This window comes from Vipera berus, assembly GCF_964194415.1.
Source record: "Vipera berus genome assembly, chromosome: 2".
Classification (NCBI taxonomy): domain Eukaryota; kingdom Metazoa; phylum Chordata; class Lepidosauria; order Squamata; family Viperidae; genus Vipera; species Vipera berus.
The window spans coordinates 222,193,575-222,221,547 of NC_138203.1; the positions used below are offsets into that span (position 1 = coordinate 222,193,575).

General features: G+C 38.9%; 1 protein-coding gene across 1 annotated transcript in view; it reads right to left on the reverse strand.

Moving 5' to 3' along the window:
- The window catches only part of DNAH1 (dynein axonemal heavy chain 1), a gene marked incomplete at its 5' end in the record, with an annotated part of 176,028 nt that overhangs the window by 96,195 nt on the left and 51,860 nt on the right, over positions 1 to 27,973 (reverse strand). Inside the window, 13 exons of the mRNA XM_081320734.1 lie at positions 29 to 215; positions 6,886 to 6,972; positions 7,217 to 7,366; positions 10,085 to 10,198; positions 10,762 to 10,867; positions 14,797 to 14,985; positions 19,536 to 19,649; positions 20,111 to 20,274; positions 21,659 to 21,799; positions 23,209 to 23,388; positions 24,642 to 24,747; positions 25,554 to 25,675; positions 27,282 to 27,446. Coding sequence (XP_081176860.1) covers positions 29 to 215; positions 6,886 to 6,972; positions 7,217 to 7,366; positions 10,085 to 10,198; positions 10,762 to 10,867; positions 14,797 to 14,985; positions 19,536 to 19,649; positions 20,111 to 20,274; positions 21,659 to 21,799; positions 23,209 to 23,388; positions 24,642 to 24,747; positions 25,554 to 25,675; positions 27,282 to 27,446 — 1,825 coding nt within the window. The remainder of the gene's footprint in view (positions 1 to 28; positions 216 to 6,885; positions 6,973 to 7,216; positions 7,367 to 10,084; positions 10,199 to 10,761; positions 10,868 to 14,796; positions 14,986 to 19,535; positions 19,650 to 20,110; positions 20,275 to 21,658; positions 21,800 to 23,208; positions 23,389 to 24,641; positions 24,748 to 25,553; positions 25,676 to 27,281; positions 27,447 to 27,973) is intronic.

The window sequence follows — 27,973 nt, forward strand, 5'->3', positions numbered from 1 at the left end:
AAAAATAGATAGCTTATGTTTTGCATACCATCAACATCCTTCAAATTGTCTTTTAGACAGCATTTGTGAATTGCTTCCTCCAAAATGCCATAGTCAATTGTTTCTTCTTTGATCATGGGAAATAGGTCAGAAATTATACCATTGAACAGCTTGAGATCATCTTGCAGGAATTTAGGAACATTGACATCCTTGATAGCCCTTAAGCAAATCATTTCCTAGAAATCATTAAAACAAAATATTAGGAAGTTATGTTCCTATCAGCATGATCAGCTTTGCCCTAAATGGCTAAATATTAATGATATGAAAAGTATTTTATAAAACTGTTGTTTTTTAAAGTTTTGATGGTAAGCAGGTGCAGTAAGAATGGTTTTGTTCTATTTTATACCTATTTCCAATATCATATACTGATTAAAATTACTATATGTATAGGGGGGGATGAGTAGAGATAATTTTAGTTTATCATTATCTCATCAATGAAATTTATAAGAAAAACATTTTACAAGAATCAGATGCAATGAAATAATTTGTGCTGTATACATACTGCTACAATATGAAGCCTTCCATGAAGACTTCTACCTCACTGGAATAAAGTCAACAGGTATTAAGTAAAGTAAAAAAGGAAGATTACTTACTTATACATATGTATACAATAATTATTCAGAAATAAGACCTACTGAGTCGATTACCGCTCATCTTTGTGAATGCAAATGTCAACATAACCCATATTTTTCAAGTCCACCCTTAATAGAATTGTTCCGTTTTTGCTGATAATTTTAAAGCATTTTTATTTAAACTAATTAAATAAAGTTAATGTATTTAAATTATTAAGAAATATAGGTAGTCCTTGACTTATGACAGAATTTGAATTTACATTGCTGAGTGATATCATCATAAAGGGCAACCTCATTGCTTAATGACAGCAATAGCAATAGCACTCAGACTTACATACCGCTTCACAGTGCTTTACAGCCCTCTCTAAACAGTTTACAGAGTCAGGATATTGCCCCCAACAATCTGGGTCCTCATTTTACCGACCTCAGAAGGCTGAGTCAACCTTGAGCTGGTGAGACTCGAACTGCCAAACTGCTGGCAGTCGGCAGTCAGCAGAAGTAGCCGGCAGTACGGCATTCTAACCACTGAGCCACTAGGGCTCTGAATACCTGCATCCTGCTTGCCACTGTTCACTGAATCCCACAGTTGTTAGGTGAGGCAACTTCCTGCCAGTTTGGAGAAACTGGCAGGAAGTTGCAAATTCCAGGCTGGCAGATAGGCAAGTGGCTTCTGTTGGGTGTGGAAGGGTTTGAAGGATGTGGGAGAGGTGCTGTGCATGTTGGGGAGACTAAATAAGCGTGTGTGAGAAGCATAGTGTGTGACGGGGGATGTAAGAAGGCAGGGGGCGTACATGAGGAGCACATTTGGAGAAGATGCATGAAGGTATGACAGCATGCACGAGAGGCACAACATGGATTGAGGAGGGTGTGCAAGTGTGCATGGGTCAGGGAGGTTGCATGAAGGTGCGAAAGAATGCATGATAACTGCAGGTTGTGGAGGGTGGAAGTGTGTGTGTGAGGGGCCGGCGTAATGCAGAGGTGCTGGAGGAGAGTGTCAGGTGGGGAAAACTTGTCCAGCATCTTGAAACTTCTTCTGCCGGCTTCCCCATTGAATTTTTGGGAAACCAGCAGGGATTATTACTGTTATGGAATTTATTGTGCAGAGGTCTCCTTGTGCTACCAAAGAGTTGCACAGACAAGGAAGGGCACTGAGAGCAGTAAAAGTCACACACAGAAATACACTGAGTTCTAAAAGCAAAAAGTATTTTACTTTGAGGTGGTGTAAAAACAAAAATGCACAGTCAAAAATAAACAGTCCAAGTAGCAATCCAAAATACAAAGTCTTCTTACCGATCCAGAGGTCAATACACAGTTCAGGTTTACAACAGTAGTAAACCAACAGCAGAGCAAAAACAGTAATAGTAGAGATCAGTGAATTCAGAGAGAGAGAGAAGCTACGTTCCTAGCTTCCTCTTATGGCCATGAGAACACTTACACACCCATTGGCCAATTAACAACTTAAAGCCATAGCATTATGGTTAATATATTTTCAACCCAACATTGTAGGCTAGCACCATATGCCTAACATTCTCCCCTTTGGGTAGAATAATATATAACTCTTACAATCTTATGCACATTCTTTCACAATTAGCATTGTGTTTCACAGCACTTTGTACCTTCGTAAAATGGTTTGCAATATTTACATCAGATGAACAATACTGTACTCTAGCTGTATTAATTTATCTTTGATACATTGTCTGACATTCAAATAACGAAGATCAGTATGTTTAGATCTTGTTCTTACTGCAGCATTATTAGCCATCTTTATCGCAGCTTGATTGTCCTCATACACAATAAATGGATCATTTACATTTAAACCCATATCTAACAATAATTGTTTGTACACTAGCAGTTCTGTACATAACACTGATAGACATGAAAATTCAGCCTCCATTGTAGACAAGCTTATGTGTTTCTGTCTAAGACTTCAACTCCCTGTTCATTGCAGCTTTCCATGATGCCTGTTCCTTTTCAGGATACATCCTGATCTCATCATAGTTAGAAGGTACTACACTAACTTGACATACTATACTTGCTTCATAGCGATCAGGTGGATGTCTGATGCGCGTTGAACGCCAAGGAATTACAGGGCTTTGAATTTCTGTCTCCTTTCCTTCCTCTGATTCCTCTTTTATCTCCCCTATCTCCTCTTCATCTTTTATATTTACAGGAGATGCATTATCATTACTAGTTACGTTATCAGAGGAGTCCTCAAACACTAGAGGATCAGTATTAACAGTTACTTGCTCTAACCTATCCCAACCAACGTGCTCAAGGAATTTTGCACTAGCACTGTTATATACATTAGTTGTGCCTCGTTCCCAGAAACGATAGGATCTATGGTTAGCTTCATAACCTACGAAGTATAATTGCCTAGCCCTATGTTGGCCTTTACTCCTGAGTTGTGCAGGAATGTGGACCCAAGCTGGGGTGCCAAACGTGTGCAGGTAATCAAGGTTTGGTCTTCTACCATGCCATATTGTATATGGTATTTTACCAGTAGAAGTATTAATAACTAAATTCAGAACATGGTTTGCACATTTTGCTGCCTCCCCCCACAGTCTATCTGTTAAGCCAGAATCTTTTAACATGGTTCTCATCATGGCTTGTAACGTTTGCCCACGTCTCTCAACAAATGCATTATGTTGAGGCCTATAAGGGGCTGAACGTTTATGCTCAATGCCAGCTGATTCTAACATATCAACAAAACGCTTATTTGTAAATTCAGTACCATTATCAGTAATTATGCACTGAACCTTTCTCTTTGTTTTCCTCTCCACAAACTTCAGCCAGTTTGCAAATTGTTGGAAAGTGTCTGCCTTTGACTTAAGCAGATAACAAAATCCATAACGAGAGTAGTGGTCCAATATACTTAAAATATAACATGACCCTCCTAAACTTGGTTTCATGGGTCCAATTAAATCAGCAAACACAACTTCCAAAGGAACAGTTGTTTTGAAGCCGTTTAACCTGTTTGCAGGAGTTACCTTGCTCTTTTCCTGATTACAGGCATTGCAATTCAAATACTTACTACATGGCTTCAGTGTAATTCCCTCTACTAACTCAACTGTTTTACGTAGTGAGTTAAAGTTCACATGCCCTAACCGCCTATGCAATAAATGTATACACTCATCATGTGGCTTCTTGTTCTCACATATTGAGTTAGCTTTAACTGTACTAACCTGGTTACTTGTGAGAACGAATAAACCATTTTTCAAATTAGCAGTTACACAGGTTCCATTCCTCTCAATAGTGCATTGCTCCCCTCTGAATGTTACCACAAACCCAACTTTAACCAATTCCCTTACAGATAACAGGTTGAATCTTAGCTTAGGTATATATAACATAGGTAACTGTTCATCAATGCATGGACAATAGGAATTACCTTCACCAGAGGCCTTCATCCTCCAACCGTTTGCTAGTGAAACATATTGGTTGCTGTTTTTCATATTAACAAACCTCTTTTTCTCTTTAGTAATGCATTGTGAAGCCCCACTATCAACAACCCACAATTCATTATTTCTGGATGTTGATTCACCAGAAACAGCCAAACCAATGCTCTTTTTAGCCTTCCCACTGCTATTTACATTCTGTTTTCTACCCTTTCTACAGAATTTGGCTATATGCCCTCTAGCCCCACAAGAATAACATTTCTTGACGTTGTAAGCAGTGGTGAATTGCTGCTTCTCTCGTGGCTGTGTCTCTCTCAGCTGGTCTCTGTCACGCCTCCTTCTGGACTCTTCCAGCAGTCTCCCAGTAATGTTAGTCAATGTCAGTTCCTCTCTGGTCAGGACTTCCAAAGAAGAAACATATCCATCATAACTCTCATCCAAAGATGACAGAATAATGTAGACCTGATGCAACTCTGAAAAAATCAGCTCCTTTTCATGAAGCTCTTGAAAAGTTGCCTTCATGTAATTTAAATGGGTCAGCATATCTCCATTCTTCTGCAGACGAGCCCTAAACAGCTTACGTGTAAGGTGTATATGTGCACCCACACTGTCACGAACATAAAGCCTTCGCAAAACATCCCAACACCTAGCAGCAGACTCCTCACCACGAATATGGACAAGCTGCTGGTCATTCAGTGTTAGTCCAATAATGCAAAGAGCTTTCTCATTGCTACGTTTAAAGTTGTCTAACTTCTTTGCATCCTCTTCGTCATCTGGATCCCAAGCAGTAGTATCTGGTGGGTTATTTACAACAGCCCATAGTCCTTCCTTGCGCAAAAGCATGCAGCATTTCGTGGACCAGGAAACATAGTTTGTCCCATCCAACCGGGTTATCCAGGAGATGCCTGACATCAGTTCTTGTGCCATTTTACACCAAAAAGCTAACACAAACTCAGCTAGGAATACTGTGTGTACTAACTCTCAGTACAGGCCTGGGCCCATAACCAGTGTTATGGAATTTATTGTGCAGAGGTCTCCTTGTGCTACCAAAGAGTTGCACAGACAAGGAAGGGCACTGAGAGCAGTAAAAGTCACACACAGAAATACACTGAGTTCTAAAAGCAAAAAGTATTTTACTTTGAGGTGGTGTAAAAACAAAAATGCACAGTCAAAAATAAACAGTCCAAGTAGCAATCCAAAATACAAAGTCTTCTTACCGATCCAGAGGTCAATACACAGTTCAGGTTTACAACAGTAGTAAACCAACAGCAGAGCAAAAACAGTAATAGTAGAGATCAGTGAATTCAGAGAGAGAGAGAAGCTACGTTCCTAGCTTCCTCTTATGGCCATGAGAACACTTACACACCCATTGGCCAATTAACAACTTAAAGCCATAGCATTATGGTTAATATATTTTCAACCCAACATTGTAGGCTAGCACCATATGCCTAACAATTACAAATGGTGATTGGCACAGGTATAGCCCTCCTTAACTTTAAAAGATCCATTAATTAGCCAGGTGTTGTCACCTCTTAATATTTTAATTATTAATCATTACATGTAGTACTCACTTAATGATCAATTGTTCAGCCACCGTTCAAAATTACAAAGGGGCTTACAATGCTTCCCTGAACTTATGGCCAACGCAGTGCCCCTGCGATCAAATGATTGCAATCTGAGCATTTGGCAACCTCCTCGCATTTACAGTGGGCTGCCAAATACCCCACAATTATTCAGTCGCCATGTGCAATGTTCCCTGGCAGATTCTCCAAAAAGACTATGTGGAAAAAACAGCAGGGAAAGTCTGCCAGCTGGAAATGGTCTGCAACAAAATCCAAGCAGGACATCCCATTTGGCTTTGGGGATGAACTTTTTCACCCAGCTTCCTAGAGAACAATGTGCTATTCGGTGGAGAGAGGGTGAAATCAATTGAGGCAGCCCTTTTACAGTCAAAGAGGTTGGATGAAAAAGGTCCCTCCCAAAATCTAAGCATGGTTTTGGCACAGGGCATTTGCATCATGGGGTATTTGCAACTGATCTCCAGAAATGAGAGGACTCCTTCTCAATTCTGGGGGTTGGCAACAAATGCTCCATGCTGTAAATGTTTCATGCCAAAATCCTGTTTGGATTTCACGACCGAATTCTCTTCTGCCCACAAAGGGAAGGAGAACTATCAGGCGCAAGACATCTCCTATAGGAACTGCTGCACTGGGCTGGAGAAAAGAAGTTCAGATCACAAAGAACTGAGCTTTTTGTCTTCAGCCCACCACTGCAGTTTCCTTCTGGTTATGGAGCGGAACTGCCTGCCTCCCTTTGATAGGCAGTTCTTTCACTCCATCTGCTTAACAACCCACACGGTCACTTAATAGTTGCAACTGGGAGAGGCGGCATTGCAGTCCTGAGTCAGGTGGTCACATGGACGTACCACTTAGTAATTGCAATGACTTACAACCTAAATTCTAGGTTCAGTGATGGTCCTAAGTCGACGGCTATCTGTAAGTTTGTATTTTTGCTGCTGTTAGCCTCTTTGAACATTCAACTGAATATAAGATAGGATAAAACTTAATGAAACGAATAAATGTTTTTAAATGCTAAATTGCTATTATGCTTCCAAACTATTATTTACTTATTTAAATCTTAATGTGAATTTAATAGTATTATGATATAATTGCTCTACTTGTTTTGATGTTAGCTACTCTGAGTTTTTCCTCAGGAAGAGAAATTAAGATATAATGTTAAAATGAAAAGGAAATCTAAATACTTAACTTTCAAACATAAGAGGGGAAGTGGTATTTAGCTATGTTTTAATTATTTCTAAGGGCATTCTCCACAGTACAAAGAGACATCCTACTAACACTGCAATATTCTCAAGAAGAACTTGCCTCATTCATGGTTGGATTTTCTCTTTTGAGATTGCCAGCTGCTGAAATCACAGTCTTCACAGCTCTCATTCCAAAATCATAATGATCCTATGGTATATAGATATATATGAAAAATGACAAGCTTTAAAAAGAGGAACTGTATTGGAAAGGTTATCTGTTTAGTTAAGTCTAGAAAAGTGATCTGTATAAGAACTTCCTACTTCAATTGCAGTTGAATCGTCTTTCTAAAGAAGAAAATTAGTACATACTTGTGAAAGCAAATCTCATGTTTTAATATTTAATATTTAATATTCAGACGTGAATTACCAGACTGATGGAAATGCATATTTACCTGAGAACTGAGTTGCTCAGAAGACAGTTTGAAAGTGGTAGTGATCTTCTTTGCCAAAACTTTGGCCTCATTGAACCCAAAAGAATACAGAGAAATCTCAGCAATCATGGAATAATCTGGAACCATCATGGCCACCGGACGAAAAAGAGCCTGCAATATATCAATTCATTATGGTGGGAATGATACCATTGCCCTTAAGAATATTTTAAAAAAAGCACTGCTGGGTCAGAATAGTCAGCATTTTGTTTCTCATAGTGGCCAATGAAGTCTCTAGGGTGCTTAGAAGAGGTGGAGATCTTATTTCCCTGCAACTGGTATCTAGAGGCATGCTGTCCCCAATCCAAAGGTTCCATGGAGTCTCAAAATTAATAATCCTTGATAGCCTTGTTTTCCTCTTTTAAATCAATCCTATTTTATAATAATGAATATCACAGATTATTTACTGTATGAAGAAGTATTTTTTTTTGTCTGTTCTAAATCTCTTTCCCGCATTTTCATTTAATGGCCCTAATCTTAGTGTTTTGAGAGAGGAGGAAAAAAATTCCCTGTCTACTTTCTCCGTTATTTACTATGCTTATTCTTGTCTTCCCACATTTTTGGCTGAAGAAATCCCAAAGATTCTAATTTTTCTTTGTAGGGAAGATAGTCAAACCCCTGATAATTTTGGTTGCCGTCTTCTTTGTTTTTTTAATCTCCATCATATTTTTTAAAAAACAAGGTAACTGGAATAGTTTGTGATTGTCTGATTTGTTTCTAATCCCTTTCCTAGGTACATTAAACTAACTGAACAATATGTTCTCTTTTTACCCCTTAGTGTTCTGTACCAGCCTGCTACCGGCCCTGCAGAAAAGGCAGGGACAACCCCTTTACAAATGGCAAGAGGCTGGAATTACGCCTGCCAAATTTATAGCTACAAAAACAAACAAGACACGAACCAAGAAACAGGAGCTTTAAGAAATACGAACTATCCAAGCGGTTGCCTTCAGCAAACCTGTTCTGTACCAGCCTGCTACCGGCCCTGCAGCAAAAGCAGGGACGACCCCTTTACAAACGGCAAGAGGCTGGAATAAAGCCTGCCAAATTTATTCACATAAAACAAGAGCAAGACAAGACACCAACCATAAAACACGAGCTAAGAAGCAGGAACAATCCAAGCGGTTGCCTTCAGCAAACCAGCCCTCCCACACATTCCCCTTATATAGAGTTCAGGGCGTGGCTTCTCTGTGCCTCCTTCCGAGGAGCCCCATTGCCTTCCTCTGTTTACTCCTACTTGACTGCCTCCTGCGTTGGGCGTCCTTGAACAGGGCCAGCTGTGGGTCATCTTCATCCACGCTGTCAGGCTCACACAGCTGGGTCTCCACCAGGTGGGAGGGGCCTGGCTGGGGGCTCTGCAGAGCCTCAAAGCCATCATCAGCAAGTTCTTCAACACCCCCCTCCTCCTCCTCCTCTGAGTCATCCGACCCAACTGCCGAACCCACAGGCTGACCCTGAATCACAACAAAACCAGCCCTCCCCACACATTCCCCTTATATAGAGTTCAGGGCGTGGCTTCTCTCTGCCTCCTTCCAAGAAGCCCCATTGCCTTCCTCTGTTTACTCCTGATTGACTGCCTCCTGCGTCGGGCATCCTTGAACAGGGCCAGCTGTGGGTCATCTTCATCCACGCTGTCAGGCTCACACAGCTGGGTCTCCATGGTGACCAAGTGGGAGGGGCCTGGCTGAGGGCTCTCATCAGCAAGATCTTCAACCCCCTCAGCAAGGTCTTCAACACCCCCCTCCTCCTCCTCTGAGTCATCCGACCCAACTGCCGAACCCACAGGCTGACCCTGAATCACAACACTTAGTCTTTTTCAAAAAATTAGTGTCACATTCGACTACCTTCCAATACCCTTCCACTAATTTGAAGAAAATGGTACATATTTTTGTTAAGAAGTTACCAATTTTACATTTATCTTTCTCAGTTTTTTATTCAGGTGAGTGACAACATATCCCTAGATCTAATTTATATATGTGGCCAGATATTATAAACTATAGTGATTCTGTGAAAGAATCCAGTGTCAATATTTTGTATACTGCACGTTAGCATTTATGTTTCTTGCTATAAAAAGCACCATTTTCCCAGCATATCTTTTCTATATCAATTCTATAAAGTTTACAGAAATATGCATTGATTCAGAAATGTTGTGGGGAAAATAAAGGAGGAAGGTGTATTAGGTCTGATCATCCCCTTGAGTTATATATGAAAACAAAAGTGGCATAAAATGAAATAAAATTGGTAATCTACCATGTTTCTAAAAGTGAGGGTGATCTACAAACTATCCTTGTTCCAAGTATTTTAGGACCTCACACCATATGTCAAAAGGAAAACTTTTGCTTGGTACTATTTAGCTGCCATATGGTTGTCCCATTCACAACCTGAACACTACATTCTGTACCAGCTGCACCTCCTGGATCAGGTTTAAGGGTAGTTTCACATAGAGTGCATTACAGTAATCTAAATGTGAAGCAGACACTTTTTGAACTGTTGCTAGGCTGTCCTTGTCCAGGAAAAAGAATATAGGACATTTAGGCTCCTACAGTCCCCAATTCCCATAGCCAGAAACCACCAATCCACATTTTTTTTTAGTTTTGTCAGGAGTTAACCTCAGTTTACCTGTCCTCATACACTGAATGCATTTTCCACTAATTTCTTGCCACACTTTGCTAATTATCTCTTGAACTGAGACATCTCAACTTTACTCTCCCTTGCCTGTTTAAGTTGCCCCTACCCCCTCCACATAATTTCTAATGATCACACAAGGAAACTGAAGAGGTTTAAATTCAAATGAATGTAGTACATGTAGTATTTTGTAACATTAAGCACCATTACTTTTAAATTATCAGGTAATTCAGTGCGTCCAGCATAGCCAGGGTTCATTGTGATGAAGACTGCACAAGATGGAACTAGTGGGATCTCAGCTCCTTCAAATATGAAACGATCCACCTGGAGGCAATAAAAATAGTGAACAATTTGATATTCAAAAAAGTATCTTCAAATTCCATTATAAAGAGAGTGTTTTATGGTTCTAGCATCTTCCTCACAATTTTACAGATTTCATTCACTAATGACTGAACAATTCTGTGATAAGTCAAGCACAAAAAGTTGTCTAGTTTAGAATTTTATATTTAAAAAATCATTGTAATTCTAATGATAAAAACAAGTTAAGAATTTCAGTTGTGACAAATACCTGAGAATAAACAATATAAGACTTAACCAAAGAATATTGGGTCAGTATATGAAATAGGTAACACTAAGTAATTCTTGGGATGGATGGATGGATGGATGGATGAACAGATATTTGCAATTTCTTTGTTCTCATAATCTGTAGCAATGTTGCTGGGTACAAATCAAGATGAATGCCTATGTAGTATTTTTTTGCATTCAAACAGCTAATCTGTAACTTCTAAAAAAGTCCCCAAATACATTAGCATGCATTCAGATTGACTCAAGATGAAAACCGTGGAAAAGAATTAGAAAAAGGATATTATGAACATGTCCTGACTTACGCGCTGTTGCTGGGCCTTCTGAATAGTTGTGATCTGCTGAGCAACTACAGACAAGACTTCAATGTCAATGCGGTTGAATTCATCAAAGCAAGCCCAGGCTCCAGAGCTAAATATATAAACAGAAAATAATATCAGATATCCAGTAGTAATTATTACTAATGCAATCAGTCTTAAAAATCAGAAGATATCAGCAGAGAAAAATGACTAAACCAATTCTCTAATTTTCTTATTAGAACATTTTGCAAAGAAGGTTCATATGTGAAATCCACACTAGATTCCTTATTTATTTTGTGTCAGTGCTCTTGTTGTTGTTGTTAGCTGCGAAGTCGTGTCCAACCCATCGTGACCCCATGGACAATGTTCTTCCAGGCCTTCCTGTCCTCTACCATCTTCTGGAGTCCATTTAAGCTCACACCCACTGCTTCAGTGACTCCATCCAGCCGCCTCATTCTCTGTCGTCCCCTTCTTCTATTGCCCTCAATCTTTCCCAGCATTAGGCTCTTCTCCAGTGAGTCCTTCCTTCTCATTAGGTGGCCAAAATATTTGAGTTTCAACTTCAGGATCTGACCTTCTAAAGAGCAGTCAGGGTTGATCTCCTCTAGGACTGACCAATCTGATCGCCTTGCAGTCCAAGGGACTTGTAGGAGTCTTCTCCAGCACCATAGTTCAAAGGCCTCGATTCTTTGGTGCTCAGCCTTTTTTATGGTCCAACTTTCACAGCCATACATTGCAACTGGGAAGACCATAGCCTTGAATATACGCACTTTTGTTGGCAGGGTGATGTCTCTGCTTTTTAGTGTGCTGTCTAGATTTGCCATGGCTTTCCTCCCGAGGAGCAAGCGTCTTTTAATTTCTTGGCTGCAGTCCCCATCTGCGGTGATCTTGGAGCCCAGGAAAACAAAATCTGTCACTACCTCCATTTCTTCCCCATCTATTTGTTAGGAATTGAGAGGGCCAAATGCCATGATCTTGGTTTTCTTAATGTTAAGTTTCAACCCAACTTTTGCACTCTCCTTCTTCACCCACAACAAGAGGCTCTTTAGTTCTTCTTCACTTTCTGCCATTAGAGTGGTATCATCTGCATATCTTAGGTTGTTGATATTTCTCCTGGCAATCTTAATTCCAACTTTCGATTCATCTAGCCCTGCATTTCTCATGATGTGCTCTGCATATAAGTTAAATAGGCAGGGAAACAGTATACAGCCTTGCTGGACTCCTTTCCCAATTTTGAACCAATCAGTGGTTCTGTGTCCTGTTCTCACTGTTGCTTCTTGACCTGCATATAGGTTTCTCAAGAGACAAATAAGATGGTCTGGTGCTCCCAGTTCTTTAAGTTTGTTGTGATCCACAAAATCAAAGGCTTTAGCATATCAGTGAAGCAGAAGTAGATATTTTTCTGGAACTCCTTAGCGTATGTTGGAACTCCTTAGCGTATGTTGGCAATTTGATCTCTAGTTCCTCCTGCCTGTACTTCTGATAGTTCTTGATCCACATACTGCTGGAATCTAGCTTGTAGGATTTTAAGCATAACTTTACTAGCATGTGAAATGAGTGTGATAGTTTGAACATTCTTTGGCACTGCCTTTCTTTGGAATTGGAATGTAAAGTAATCTTTTCCAATCCTGTGGTCACTGTTGAGTTTTCCAAATTTGCTGGCAAATTGAGTGTAGCACTTTTACTGCATCGATGTTGAATAGCTCAGCTGGAATACTGTCACCTTCACTAGCTTTGTTGTTGCTCAGCTTTCCTAGGGCCCACTTCACTTCACATTCTAGGATGTCTGGCTCGAGGTCAGTGACCACCTCATTGTGGTTATCAGGGATGTTAACCTCATTCTTGTATAGTTCTTCTGTGTAATTTTGCCACCTCTTCTTAATCTCCTGCCTCTGTTAGGTTCCTGCCATTTTGGTCCTTTATCATGCCCATTTTTGCATGAAACGTTCCCTTCATCTCTCCAATTTTCTTGAAGAGATCTCTGATCCTCCCTATTCTATTGTTTTCTTCTATTTCTTTCCACTGTTCATTTAAGAAGGCATTCTTATCTCTTCTAGCTATTCTCTGGAATTCTGCATTCAATTGGGTGTATCTTTCTTTTTCTCCCTTGCCTTTCACTTCCCTCCTTTCCTCAGCTATTTGTAAAGCTTCCTCAGACAGCCATTTTGCTTTCTTGCATTTCTTTTTCTTTGGGATGGTTTTAGTAGCTACCTCTTGTACAATGTTGTGAACCTCCATCCATAGTTCTTCAGGCACTCTGTCTATCAGATCTAATTCCTTAAATCTATTTGTCACCTCTACTGTATATTCATCAGGGATATGATTTAGTTCATACCCGAGTGGCCTAGTGCTTTTCCCTACTTTCTTCAGTTTAAGCCTAAATTTTGCAATGAGAAGTTCATGGTCTTGTTTTTACTGACTGTGTAGAGCTTCTCCATCTTTGGCTGCAGAGCATATAGTCAATCTGATTTCTGTGTTGATGTCCATGTGTAGAGCCATCTCTTAGGTTGTTGGAAAAGAGTGTTTGCTATGACCATCATATTCGCTTGACAAAATTCTGTCAGCCTGTGCCCTGCTTCATTTTGTACTCCAAGGCCAAACTTGCCTGTTATTCCGATTAGTTTTTGGCTTCCTACTTTAGCATTCCAATCCCCCATGATAATAAGGACATCATTTTTTGGTGTTAGTTCTATAAGGTGCTGTAGGGCTTCATAGAACCGGTCAATTTCATCCTCTTCAGCACCGGTGGTTGGGGCATAGACTTGGACTACTGTGATATTGAATGGTTTGCCTTGGATTCGAACTGAGATCATTCTGTCATTTGGGGGATTGTATCCCAGTATTGCTTTTCCTACTGTTTTATTGACTAAGAAGGCTACTCCATTTCTTCTGAGGGATTCTTGCCCGCAGTAGTATACCTGATGGTCATCTGAATTAAATTCACCCATTCCTGTCCATTTTAGTTTACTGATTCCAAAGATGTCGATGTTCAGTCTCGTCTAGCTTGTCTTGATTCATGGATCTTACATTCCAGGTTCCTATGGAGAAAAATTCTTTACAGCATCAGATTTTACTTTCAACACCAGATACATGCACAGCTGAGCGTCTTTTTGGCTGTGGCCCAGTCACTTCATTCTTTCTGGTGCTACTAGTACTAGACCTCTGCTCTTCCCCTGTAGCATATGGACGTCTTCTGACCTGAAGGGCTCATCTTCTAGCGTCATATCGTTTTGCCTTTTGGTACGTCCATGGGGTTTTCATGGCAAAGATACTGGAGTGGGTTGCCATTTCCTTCTCCAGTAGATCACATTTTGTCAGAACTCTCTGCTATGACCTGTCTACCTTGGGTGGCCCTGCACCACATAGCTCATAGCTTCATTGAATTACGCAAGCCCCTTCGCCACGACAAGGCAGTAATCCATGAAGGGGGTCAATGCTCTACTCATAGATAAAACTAAGAAGTAATTCCAAAAATATGAAGTTGCAGTGCTGGGACACTGTTTTAATATTGAACTGCAACAAATACAAAAGAATTTAATGGAACTTCTGGGATGTAGGATTTTGTTTTCATGAACACCCTAATTTATTCTTATTCAAAAGATAATATACAGTTTCATCTGAGATTTGTATTGCCCTCAGCCCTTAAAACATTTATCTCAAGCCTTGGATTAGAATGAATAGATCTTTTGTAGGAAGTTTGTTCATCTATTTTGAGTTTTCTCTGATTTTTCTTTTGGATTACACTGGATTTCCATTGTTTTATGGTTTTACGGTCATAACTGCTCAGAATTGTACATATTGGAGCAGCGTATACATTTAATAAAAAAGTCTTGTACATTGAAATTTAGCCAGTCCTCAATACTTTAGGGCCAAGTATGTTAACACTTCTCCTTGGCAACAAAAATAGACGAAAAGGAGAGTGGTATTAGATAAATTATCATTTATTTTGAACACATGCATACTCTCTTCCACTCCTCATTTGCTGTGGCTCAATTCTAATCCAGGCGTATTTTACATGGGTACAGATCTGTGCTTTAGTACCTGGCTAGTCCTTTCAGGAATTTTCCCATTGCCATAAAGTCAAGCTGATCGGAGCAATTAAACACAACTGTCTGTATAGCTAAAGCTTTCCCCAGATCCTTAGTTGTCTCTGTTTTGCCTGTTCCAGCTGGTCCTGCAGGAGCACCTCCAAATTTCAAATGCAAGGCTCCCGTCAGGGTCAGGTAGCATCTGTAATAGGAATTAAATCATTTTCAGAATTCTGAAAGTATTTTCTAGCTTGAAGCATTTATTATTCATAAAGAAGCATCCTGAAGAACCACCTTATACGTTTATACTGTACAACTGCAATTTGAAATCATTCATATGTAAATAGCAACATGGTCTACTCTAAAGTGATACATATAGGAAAGAGTTCTCTTTTATTTTACTAAAATGCTTGAAATTATTTCATGAAAAAAATACTAAAAGGGCTGAAAAGCTTCTCTGATTCTTTCTGACTCTTAATTTGATGATCAGTTAGAGCTGAATGAGAGTAGACACGATTCAACTGATCCCTTGAGGACAATTAGCATTTCAGAAATCCATTTGACCCTCCTCCAAAGTACTAATAATCAATGCGGATGCCAATCTTCAGGCATAAGTCTGTTTTGAAACAATATCCAGCATCTATGCTATTCTCCCCCACAAAGAGCGTTTTAACCATTCTGAATTAATTAGGCATTTCCATCATTCCATATTATCCACAATAGACCACTTGCTTAAATTGCCTCTACCACCATTACTGACAACTCAATGACCATATCCTGTTCAACTTACAAAAGATACAATCCCCCTTTTTTTGCACAAATACAGATGCTATATTATCATAATTAAAGAAATATATCTTAATACGGGTTTGCATTTGTGCAATAGCTTTTAGCAGGAAAGGCTAATTTTCTTTTTATGTACTTGTATAAATCTTAATTGTACACAACGTTTAACTATAACAGGCATGTCGAGATACTCTAGATACCATACAACTGTGGGACGAGTTGATTAATCCTAAGTGATTCTTGCATCGCAAATTTTTTCCTAGATTGTCTGGAAAAAGGAAGAAAAAGCAGCTCCAATATTCTTTTGCTGTGGGATTACTTAAGCAAAGAGACAGGGCATTCTGGCCCTGTCCATCGAGGAAAGAAACAAGCGTAAGCAATTTTGGCTAGATGTGTGCAAGAATATTATCAGCGAAAGATTGGTCTGATCAAAATTGGATAGAAATACCAGTTTATAGTATATTTATATTGTTTTGACCTTAAACTCCCTAACTGCCAATATTCTTCTTTCCTTATGTGTCATTTTTTTAGTTTGAAAACCTGATAGTGGAGCTTGTCTCCCTTTTATTAATTGATATGAGGGGCTTTGAGAGAAAGAATTCTCTGTAGTGTGAGATTAAAATACTGTAAATAATTAACTTTATTTCCAGCATTATACTGACATATCTGATTCACAGAAATTTTGAAGGCTTTCACACCTTAAGTAAGGATTAACAAACGTGGGCTGCAAAATCCAGATGAGTATTACAGAACAGTACAGAAGCTGGGTTTTTATTTTATTTTATTTTATTTTATTTTATTTTATTTTATTTTATTTTATTTTATTTTATTATTTTATTATTTTATTTTATTTTATTTATTTTATTTTATTTTATTTTATTTTATTTTATTTTATTTTATTTTATTTTATTTTATTTTATTTTATTTTATTTTATTTTATTATTTTATTTTATTTTATTTTATTATTTTATAAAATTTCTTAGCCACTCATCTTACCATAGGGTAACTCTGGGCAGCTTACAGTTACATATACAGTTAAAACATAAAAAGTTAAAATCAGACAAAAACTAAGGATACAAGGGGAGGGTGGAGGTGGGTTCTGTTATTAATCAACCACCTCCAGGGCCCCAAGTCGACTGGCACAGCCACATCTTTATGCCCTTATGAAAATATAGGAGGTTGGGGCCAACCTCACGTGGGGAAGGTGGGCAAGATGTTCCAGAGGGTAGGAGCAACAGCAGAGAAAGCCCTCCCCCTGGATCCTCCCAGCCAGAATACTTGGGCTGACAGGACCCGTTGCATGGCTCCTCTGCTGGAACGAGTGGTATGGGCCAATCCCAGTGGGGTGAGAGGGTCCCTCAAATAACCTGGATTCATGCCATGAAGGGTTTTGTGCCCATTTCACAGCCCCCCCCCCCAATATTGCAGATCTATTTGTTGGTCTTGTTCTGGGTTTTCTGCTGTTTCTAAACATCTAAACATCCTGAAACCCTATTTATTGTTTTCTGTGCTGTATTTTATCTTCCTCTGTTCCTCCTTTACATTAGCCTCACCTGCTTCTTCAGGCTTCCTACTTCTTTGAAATTCCGAACGTATCCTGCTATCATCTTCCACAGAACATTTGACTGCAATCAATTTTTATTACTTTTTAAACAGCATGCCGTTAAGCTTTACATCTAGGCTCATCAGTAAATCACCAGTTTCTGGACACATAATCCTTAGTTCAACTTTTCAGTTTGATTTGGCAGAGGACTCATAAGAGACAGCTCATCTAGATTAGGATATTGCAGTCAAAACAAAGCTTGGCAGCGAGATCTGTTCTTTGTTGTTGATGCTACCGGAAATTGCCCTCCCACAAGGGTGGTGCTGCACTGAGCATAGATGAACAGGGGTCATGCTTGGGTATCAAGCCATTTAGTACATTTGTGCTGCAACTAATTGGTCAACAGCCACATACAATGTTGAACAAAGCTAGGATGACCCCCGGAGGTGATGTGTTGGTCTTGCTTGACTGCCCTGACAAAAGGGCAAAGGTTACTGGTTCAAGGCCAGAACTGGCTAAAGAAGCCAGCTCAAAAATCATGATTAAACACTGCCCCAGTGAAGATCAGCATCCTAACTGGAAACAACCATGTGACATTGGTGAAGGATACAAAATAACCTACTGTGTCAAACAACAAAGGTATGGCTATCATAGTAGGCACTGAACTGCACAGCCATATTGTCGAGGTCCATTGATACTCTGACCACCTCATATTAACTGACTGTTGTGATTCAGCATCAGCCTGTGGTATTGGCAGCTGAGTGATGATTCTGAAGAGGAGGAGGAGGAGGGGTTTGGAGAGCCTTTGGTATCAGAGGGAGGCTCTGATGCACTGCAGGACTCTCAGCCAGGCCCCTCCTGTCATGTTCCTCTTCAGACTCAGCCATGTGAGCATGAGATATTGGATGTAGATGATTCACAGCTAGGAGCCGGAGGCAATCCAACAGAGCAGAACAGAGGAAGGCAATGAGGCAACTTGGGAGAAGGCAATGAGAAGCCACGCCTTGGGACTGCTGATAAAAGGGGAAGGTGTGGGAGGTGCTGGTTGCTGAAGGCAACCATTTGAAGATCTTCTGCTAGAGTCCTGGTCTGTTATTCCTGTTTAACTCGTTTGAACTTTTGGTTTAACGCTTCTTTGAACTTTTCGTTTAACTCTTGTTTAAACTCTTTGTAAATAAATTTGGTTGTTTTTTCCCCAGCCTGTTGACTATAAAAAGGGGTTGTCCCTGACATTCAAACAGGGCTGGTCATAGGCTGGAACAGAACACTGTCATCAATACTGCTGCCACATATTTTCTTGGTCTAACCCCCACAAAATGGATATGGTACACAAGAGAAATAACAGTTTTGGATTGTGTATCTACATGGCTGCAAGAAAATTTGCTGCTTCTCTGCAACAACCAAAATTACATGTCACAATTGTCATGGTATGCAAAATGATGATGGATTTCTCCAAAGCAAATAACCTGATCAGCACTAGCATATTTTTCAAAAAATATGTCAGTCACTTGAGCACCTATGCCAGCAGCAACCACAAGAGCTATATTTTGCCTGTGTGCAATGATTTGACTTCCCCACTACCATGGGTGCATAGGTCATTCTATTCATATGCCTTGCCCTGTATAAGACACTTGTGTTGATTTGAAGATCAGCAAGCATGCAGAGAATGACAGCAGCATGGCAGTTCCAGAGAAAATCAAGTCGGGGAATCTACAAGACCACAAGGCTGCCATCGTTGACTGCATCACATTTCCTCCAATGACTCCAGGCTTGATTGAGACTGCCTTGACTGCTCTCCGCAGGTCCATGACTACTGCTGTGAGAATAACCCTAGGCATTGCATTATTTATTGATGTACAGTGTTCCAAAATACTTTTCTGTAGAGGGCTCCCACATATAACTGGTTCCTGACAAGTTATCCTGTGGGTCATTTAATTTAATTAATTAATTTAATTTATTGAATTTATATACCGCCCTTTCCCGAAGGACTCAGGGCGGTTTACAGGGTATAATTTTAAAACATTAATACAAAAATTAAGACCAATTTAAAAAAGATTAAACTAAGTCCCTGCAACATGTAAAACCCCAGTTAAAACCCAATTAAAACTCAGCCTGAGCCGGAAAGCTCGAAGAGCCAGGTCTTCAGGTTTCAGCGGAATGATCGAAGGTCAGGGGCAGTCCTAAGCTCCACAGGCAGCTGGTTCCAGAGGGCAGGCGCCCCCACAGAGAAGGCCCTCCCCCTGGGTGTCATCCGCCGGCATTCTTTGACCGGCGGCACCCTGAGAAGACCCTCCCTGTGGGAGCGCACAGGACGAAGGGAGCTTGAGACTTCATCAAAAGTCACAAAAAATATCCTTGATTCAGATTTATTCATTTAGAACTATGAAGATGTTTAATTGTTTGAACTAAAGGAGTTACTATACCTGTCAGTAAGAGGAGTGATCACAAGGCGCCCACTGTTGCCCAAGTATTCATAGCCATAAATAAATTCAGCATTCACTGCCCGAATGTATAAATCATCTCTTGTCCAGTAGTACCTAATAATGCATTAAAAGTTGAATGGAAATATATGGATGGTACATTTTATAGCATTACAGTTCTGTTCACCCGGATATATCAGACAACCATTGTCTGAAATTGTATAGGGTTTTCTGCCTAAGCAGAGGGTTGGACTAGAAGACCTCCAATGTCCCTTCCAACTCTGTTATTCTATTCTATTTTATATTTCATTTATATTAAACAGACTTCTCAGAAATAAGGATGGTACTGATGCTGATGATGGGATAATTACGGGGATGCTTGCTGTACTAGAATACCGTCCTGAATAAAATTATAAGAAGGTAAAAACACAGAATTGAAGGAATATTTTCAGACCATTAAAATTATGCTTGACCTCTCTCTTTCTCTCTTGTTCAGTGTACCTCCTACTTAAAAAGAACAATCCTTCCATACTACTAGCAATTTCTAATAACATTACAGGTAAGAGGAAATCTCTCACCTGAGCTGGGAAATCCATTCAAAATCATTTTCACTCATGACATTCTCCTCAATAAGTTTAGCTGCCACATCCTTGGCATGAACTTCAATCACTATGAGAGCTGATAATACTCCCCGCTGCATCCGAGACAGTTTACCTCGCACAAGTGCTACTAGGTCACGCAGCTGTACAAATAAAGCAAAACAAATCAGGCAATGCCTTACCCAATATATCGCAAATCTGTTTGATATGCTGTGGCCACCTCTATATGACTTCATGAAAAATTGTTGTTACTTAGGAAACAGGAAAAAAAATGATCTTCTCCTCAACTCACTGCTCATATTCAAGATAAAAAAAGGGGCTGGGTTTTCCTATTCTATGTACGCCAATGGATTCAGAACTGAATGGTTTGTGGGAATGGATATCCAATATCATCATGCTATTCTTTTATACCACTCTTTTTAAACCATCAATTTCTGGATTATTTTGACAGAGGTTTTCCAGAGGATCTAATGTTGTGATTCAGGGTCAGCCTGTGGGTTCGGCAGTTGGGTCGGACGACTCAGAGGAGGAGGAGGAGGGGGGTGTTGAAGAGCTTGCTGAGGGGGTTGGACAGCTTGATGAGAGCCCTCAGCCAGGCCCCTCTCATCTGGTCACGACACAGACCCAGCTGTGTGAGCCTGACAGCGTGGATGAAGATGACCCACAGCTGGCCCTGTTCAAGGACGCCCGACGCAGGAGGCAGTCAATCAGGAGTAAACAGAGGAAGGCAATGGGGCTCCTCGGAAGGAGGCAGAGAGAAGCCACGCCCTGAACTGTATTTAAGGGGGAATGCGTGGGAGGGCTGGTTTGCTGAAGGCAACTGCTTGAAAAGCTCCTGTTTCTTGGTTCGTGTCTTGTTCTATTTGTTTTTGTAGCAATAAATTTGGCAGGCGTAATTCCAGCCTCTTGCCTTCTTGTAAAAGGGGTTGTCCCTGCCTTTTCTGCAGGGCCGGTAGCAGGCTGGTACAGAACATCTAAATGGGAATAGACAGAATTTGAATCTGGACAATCATATACCAAACCCTGTCTGGATTTTATACACAGGACAAAAGCATGGAAATATGTTGAATACTAACAATTCTTTATTGGTCACAGAAGTCCAAACTATTCAGATTTTTAGAACAAGACCAGCACTTTAAATTTGAGCCCAGAAACCAATGAATAACTATTTGGAACATTGTATTATAATTTGGAAAAAATGAAGTAGACAAAACATAGATGATGTAGAAAGACAGACAACTGAAAATCCAATTATACCCAGTCATTCCTGCTTTAGTTTTGATATGAGAATAGGATGTATTCTAATTTTTATATGACTTTAGGTAAGGCTCTATAATGCAGTTTCCCCAATCAAGGCATCAATCTGATCATTAGACAATCTAGATCAGTCAACAGTCAGGGATGACTATTTTTTACAAAATATCTGAATAGGACTAGGAGAAGACTACTGTAGCAAATAACATGAAAATCAACTTTTCATTGCAGAAATAATTCGAATTGAAATATGCAATTAACTGACATTTTTACCTGAGCACTTAGCTGTGGAAATAGCCTGGTAGACAAATCTCTAGCTTCTAAAGCTTCTGATACTTCTTTGGTCCAGTATGTTTGACATCCAGCTATGGTCACCTGGCCTGGCCAATCTAAGACCCATGTAGTCCGAGGTGTCTTTCATTAAAAATAGATCACTTTATTGGTAAAAAAGTGGGTAATTTTCTTTCATCTTTATTACTATCCTATAACCATGATATAACCAATTGTAATTTACTGTAAAACATGTATAACAGTACTTGATAATGCATACAAGGTTCCTTTTGGAGAGAGACAAGTACATTTTTCTTAACATTTAGAGAATATATATAAATATGAAAGCTTTTTTAAGAGTTAAGATTAGTTCAGTGATATCACAAGGACAAAGATGTAAATCTTTTCTCACACTAATTTCTTGTAGACTGGAGCCAACTGATGAGACTACAATCAAATCTATACAACATTAGAAATGTGGCTTGCAGATTTTGTAACTTTGAGATGAAAAAAATGATAAGGAAGCCTCACCTTCGGTAGGTCTCAGCCTAATATGTTCAAAAAGACATGCAGTCTTAATGCATTCCTTGGATCAATACTGCTTTTAGAAACTTAGCCTGCATCTTTGTGCTGGAGAGCCATTTAACAGCTCCATACAATCAAGATTACTTCAGTCCATGAAATTCAGCTGGCAATCTCATTCCTAAGTTTGTAACTTCAATCATATCCAATCAAGTTGTACTTGATTGCAACTTCAGAATATTCACAGTTGAGTACACAGAACAGTTAAGATTAAGAGCCTCTCTTGAAGGGAGATGAGCAGTTAAGAAATATGAAATATAAATAAATAAATAAGATTGCACTGCAGCATTTTGCACTGCCTCTCTGTTATCTGAAAGATATTGACTATGACTAATAAGTTTCAGACCAACACCTCTCATTTCTTTCCTCTGTTTTGCCACACTGTCAAATAGCTTCCTTTGGTTTTACCACTGGTAAGCTAAGTTAAGACTGAGGATACACAGAGGGTTTATTCTGAAAACTGATTTCAGTTCTCTTTGACTTATCTTGCAAATCTTGAAAATATATTTTAGAAGTATGCAAGCCCTTGTTATTTTCTACTATAAACAGGGATTGATATTTGTGGATGTTGCTATATTTCAACATTTTTAACATCCAGTAACAAGACTAAAAATCTAAAAATCTAATACCTAGCCTGGCCAATCTAAATCCACTTAGTCCAAGATATCTTATACCATCTTTTCTGACAATCATTTGGCTTACTTTTGCAATCCCCACACAACCCGTTTAAATAACAAACAAAAAAGGGGAGACTTTTTTTTAAAAAAATATGCTTTTTGAAACATAAATAGAATTACAAGGCAGATACCAAGACCCATTTATGTGCATATTAAGAACCAAGCATAAAGTGAGAAAACCAGAAGGTTATTAAAATTCACACCTGGAGTTTATCAGCAGAGATGGGGCCTTACAATAGCACAAATAGATTCATTTTTACACGAATTCTATACAGTTATAAACAAGACACCTACTTTTGGATAAACCTTAATTGCTCTTTCAATATTGTCCCGCACACTAGCCTTCATAATTTTCTCAACTTGCAGCAGCCAGTCTTCCACATTGCCCGTGGGATAAATAGGAGAGAAAAGCTCAACTTCCTCATCTTCTGCAGAATACATGTGTGTAATCTGCAGATCTTCCTGAAAGAGAAGCTAATGAGAAAAAACACAGCATGAGACTGACAACCATTCTTCCATTTTCACCTTGTACAAAGAATAGATAAAGATCCTGTAGCAGGTAGATTTTTTTTCATTTAATTTTACTTTCTAAATGTAGAGAAATATCTTCTGATATCACAAGCATGCTCACATAGCTCACATCTCTAACTCACCTCAATATGTAGGATTTGTCTCTTTGTTTGTTTGTTTACTTATTTATTTACAGTTTAAATCTCTAGGCTGCTCAACTATCACTGATTTGGGAAAATTTTTAAAAGACACAATATATTAAAAAGGAAGGATGGTTGTAACAGGGGGAAGGCATTGAAAATCTGGCGGTTTCCCCAGGCATTTGGGTCAAGTGGGCAGATCAGGTCTGTTATTATTGAAGGTAATTTAGACTATTGTTTATCCTTGGTCTCTCTCTCTCTCTCTCTCTCTCTCTCTCTCTCTCTCTCTCTCTCTCTCTCTCTCTCTCTCTCTCTCTCTCTCTCTCTCGCTCTCTCTTATAAATATGTATAACTTATCCCATAATGGATACACATTTCATTTTAGCTTTTGAAAGACAGGTCTTCTAAATGTGAAGCAAAAGAGAACTGGGGCTGTTTGAACCACCAGGCTCATGGTGTTCCAAAGGATAGGCATTATGTTATAGAAGGCATGACTCCTAGGTATAGCATTGTTTGATAGATGGGCCCCAGACCATGCCAACATTGTCAAATCTTAGGATAAGTAGAAACAAGAAAGGAAAGACGAATAACTAAACCCCATGCCACTTAGGGATTTGTACTATAAGCCATCACCTTGAATTGTACTTACTGGTAACAACAGTAGCTTGTGCAGGAGAATTGTTACATGGAAATAGGGAAGTAAGCCTATAGCTACCCATGCTGCTACAGTCTGGACTAGTGTTAGCCTTCTGAGTGGTCTTCGAAGATGAATGCATTGTAGAAATACACATATGAGATGAGTAGAATATGAGTAAAAAGGGCTCCCAAATTAGGAAAATGTGCAATCAATGCCCAGGACAAATCTGCACAAAAGCCAAAGGTGCTATCTGCTCTTTTAGATACCCAAACTGCAAACTAGTTGTGCCATTCAGAAATAAGAATGGAAAATCACCAGAACTAGAAGTTCTGTAATTCTGCAAGAGCTAAGCTTAAACCAGTTCCTCCTCATCAGACCCCTAGAAATTCCAAGAACTGGGGCTAGAACTTGAGAGCATTATTTTCCCATGCAATATTTACCCGTGCAATATTCTCAAAGCATTTGCGAAGGTGAGGCTGCACAGCTGTAGGATCTTTGGTTTGAGACAGTATTTCTAAAAGTTCATCATCAGAAAGGAAGTAAAATCTGGAAAGGAAAAAAAGATTCTTGTTTGTCCTTGGATTCTAGAGCAGAATATGATATACTACATTAGAATGCAATTTTAAAGTCTTGGATCTAATTCCAGAATAGCTTTGTTCTTAATACAATCCTTCTACTGGGATTTTAAAAGAGTAAAATTTTACTAAGAAAGAAAAGTTCATTTTCTAAAAGGAAAACACTGAAAGTGTAGGAATACCAAAGTGATTAATCTAGGATATCAAGAGAAGATTAGAGCCCATTATTCTTTTATGAATTCTACTGAACAAATTTTGTTAGAAGGATTATTGCCTGATGCTATTCTAAAAACTCTGGGAGATGTAGCATCAAACTTAGAGGAGAGGACATTTTTTTCTCAAGGTAATAAATCTTTTTCTTTCTCCCTCCCTCACTTCTTAAATGAGGAATATTCTTATGCCTTATAGAAAAGAGAATTCAATTAAGACCTGTCCCAGAATATGAGTAAATCTTTGTCTAGTGAATTGAGACATAAGAATGAAAGTAGATACAAACCCTCCATACAAGAAGCTCAAAATACATGCTGCAAGCTTTCGCAACCTTCTTTTTTTTTTCTATTGCTCTATATTTAAATCTCAATTACAATAATTTTACTCCTGTGGTTATAAGTTTCCTTGTTCAACATCACTTGTCTCCCTGATACAAAAACTGAACAGCATCCAAACATACATTTCCTCAAGTGAAAATGACAGGACAGTAGTAAGCAAGAGAGATTCTTCGATTTCTTTTCTATTGCTCCTGGGTGTGTGTTTAAGTATTTCAGATCATAAAATTACCTTGGGAAAGCTCCCCTCTTAGTCTCCAAGTATTCACTTAGACCTTTCTGCACCAGATCCAGTAATTTATTACATTCCCTCAGCTTTTCCAATAGCCTTGGGTCAGGGCATACATTAATTACCTGGAAATTGACAGATTAACACAATTGAGCAAGCCATGAAAATTGCAATATAACCTTACACTGTGGATTAAATTTCAGTCATTCACTAAGAAGAATGCTGGTGTTATGTTACAACAAAAAAGACTTAATATTGGGATGAAGCAAATTTACAACATTGTAAAGAAGAAAATTAAGAGAATGAATAATTGTCTTCCAATCTTAGCTTGCAAACCTATCACAATCTCTGTACCTTTGCTCTCTGTATTTAAAGAAATAAATTGATACTAAAAAGTAAGTAAATTATTTGGAAAAGAAAAGAGAGAAAGAATGAGCAGTAGGAAAAAGAGAAAAGGAGCTGGCTATATCTAGCCTCAAGAAATTGCAATCCATGAGAGTCCCCACCTAGGACTATGATTATAAATAATTGTTTGAAGGTTGATGTTAATCACAGAATACCTTATTTGAATCTACAGCAGGATGATGAGAGCTAACACTGAATAGAAGAAAGGAATGTATTTGTGAATAGGAGAAAAAAAGAAACTGAAGTAGAACTTCCAAAACGTGTCTTAACCATGTATCTTCTCAGATGTGTAAACAAAGGGAATGTTTAAGCTGCATAACTAAATATAAGAGTTTATGGAGATTCTCAGTCATTCAGGTCATGGACTGAACTGAATGAAGAAGCTTCTTGGATGAAAAGTGAAATGTCTTCAAGGAAAAACAAAGAAAATAATATAAGAGTTCTTACTGACTTTATTTAATTTTGCTTAACACAAAATCAACAGGACTCCCCCCCCCCAAAATTCATAATGATGGCACACAATAAGGTGCAAATTCAAGAAGGAACAACAATTCTTGGAATTTTTGGCAAGGATTAATTTGACACAGTGTCTTAAACCTAAGAAACATATCACAGAAGTGTATACTGTATGTTGATAACACTGAGTGTTTTACACACTACATTTAATACATTTTAACATGGGCATCCTTAAATCTTCTTTAATATTTATGCAAAATCAACTTATTAGTAGCATGAAGCTTTGAACATGTCCACATTATCATGGTTTTCATCCCTCAATTTCCTATGACCAGTTTGAAGCCATCCTGTTGCGAACCTTCAAAACACCAAGAATTCCAGGAGCTCATCAGTGCTCTTTCCATCAGACCAGAGTGCAGGCATGCGCCATTGTTTATGTTGTCATCTCATGTTGTGTGGCAATTTCTCAAAAAGAATATTAATATGTTTGTTATAGAGGGAAGCTATGAATAAGGCTCTATTTCTTTGTAATATTTTAAAGATCTTTGAAGTAATAGTGTCTTAACAAAATGCTATCGTAGCAAATCTTCTACATGAATGGGGGAAAGACTGAGCTGAATGGTTAACGTGAAGAGATGAAGAGACAGGAGAATTCGAGCCAATGAAAGGCCAACACATCTACAGACTCTCCAGAGAATAGCAAAAGGAAAGTTGCTTTATGTGCATTTTCAATTACACCAAAGCACAGCTTAAAATTGGTTGTTTATTAAGCATTACTGATATTGTGGAATCATTGAAGTTCAGAGACAGCTTTAAAATGGCTTAGAGCCTTTTTATAGAAGTGCCCCATGCTAATAGTTATAACCTCACCTCTCTGTTCTCATTGGCATTCTTCATAATCTTTTTCCACATCCTTTCCATTGTCTGGTAACGTTTACTTTCCACAGGTAATTGTCTATTGATGTCTTCCGAACTAAAAATGGGCTCCAGATATAGCCAGGAACGCTGGCAAGTAAGCCATTCTTCCAACACATCCTAGAGAGAATATACTGTATAAGTGTGTAGAAGATAGATAGATAGATAGATAGATAGATAGATAGATAGATAGATAGATAGATAGATAGATAGATAGATAGATAGATAGAAGAAGAGAGGGAGGGAGGCAGGCAGGAAAATATCCCCCTAAAGATTCATACTGTTCCCATCCTTCTGTTTTTCACAAACTGCTTAAGACCTGGTTTTTCTCCCTGGTCCTCAGCTAGGGTAGGGTCAAACCATTTGGATGGTTATTGGCTTTTGGAGTTTTGGTTTCTAGTTCAACTGTTTTCCTTTCTTTTTCTTGGTATTTTTGTATTTTAATTTTTATCTATAAGATGCTTGGAATTGTTGTTGAATCCACAGCCTTGACATTGAAACAATAGATAAATACATATATTAAACCACTTTGACCATAGTTAAAGGCCACCAGAATGCATAAAATTAGAACTTTGATTATACATGGAAGCAGAGGTAGATATTTATATCAAGTGACTAGGTTTTGAGAAAGTTAAAGCATCTTTAAT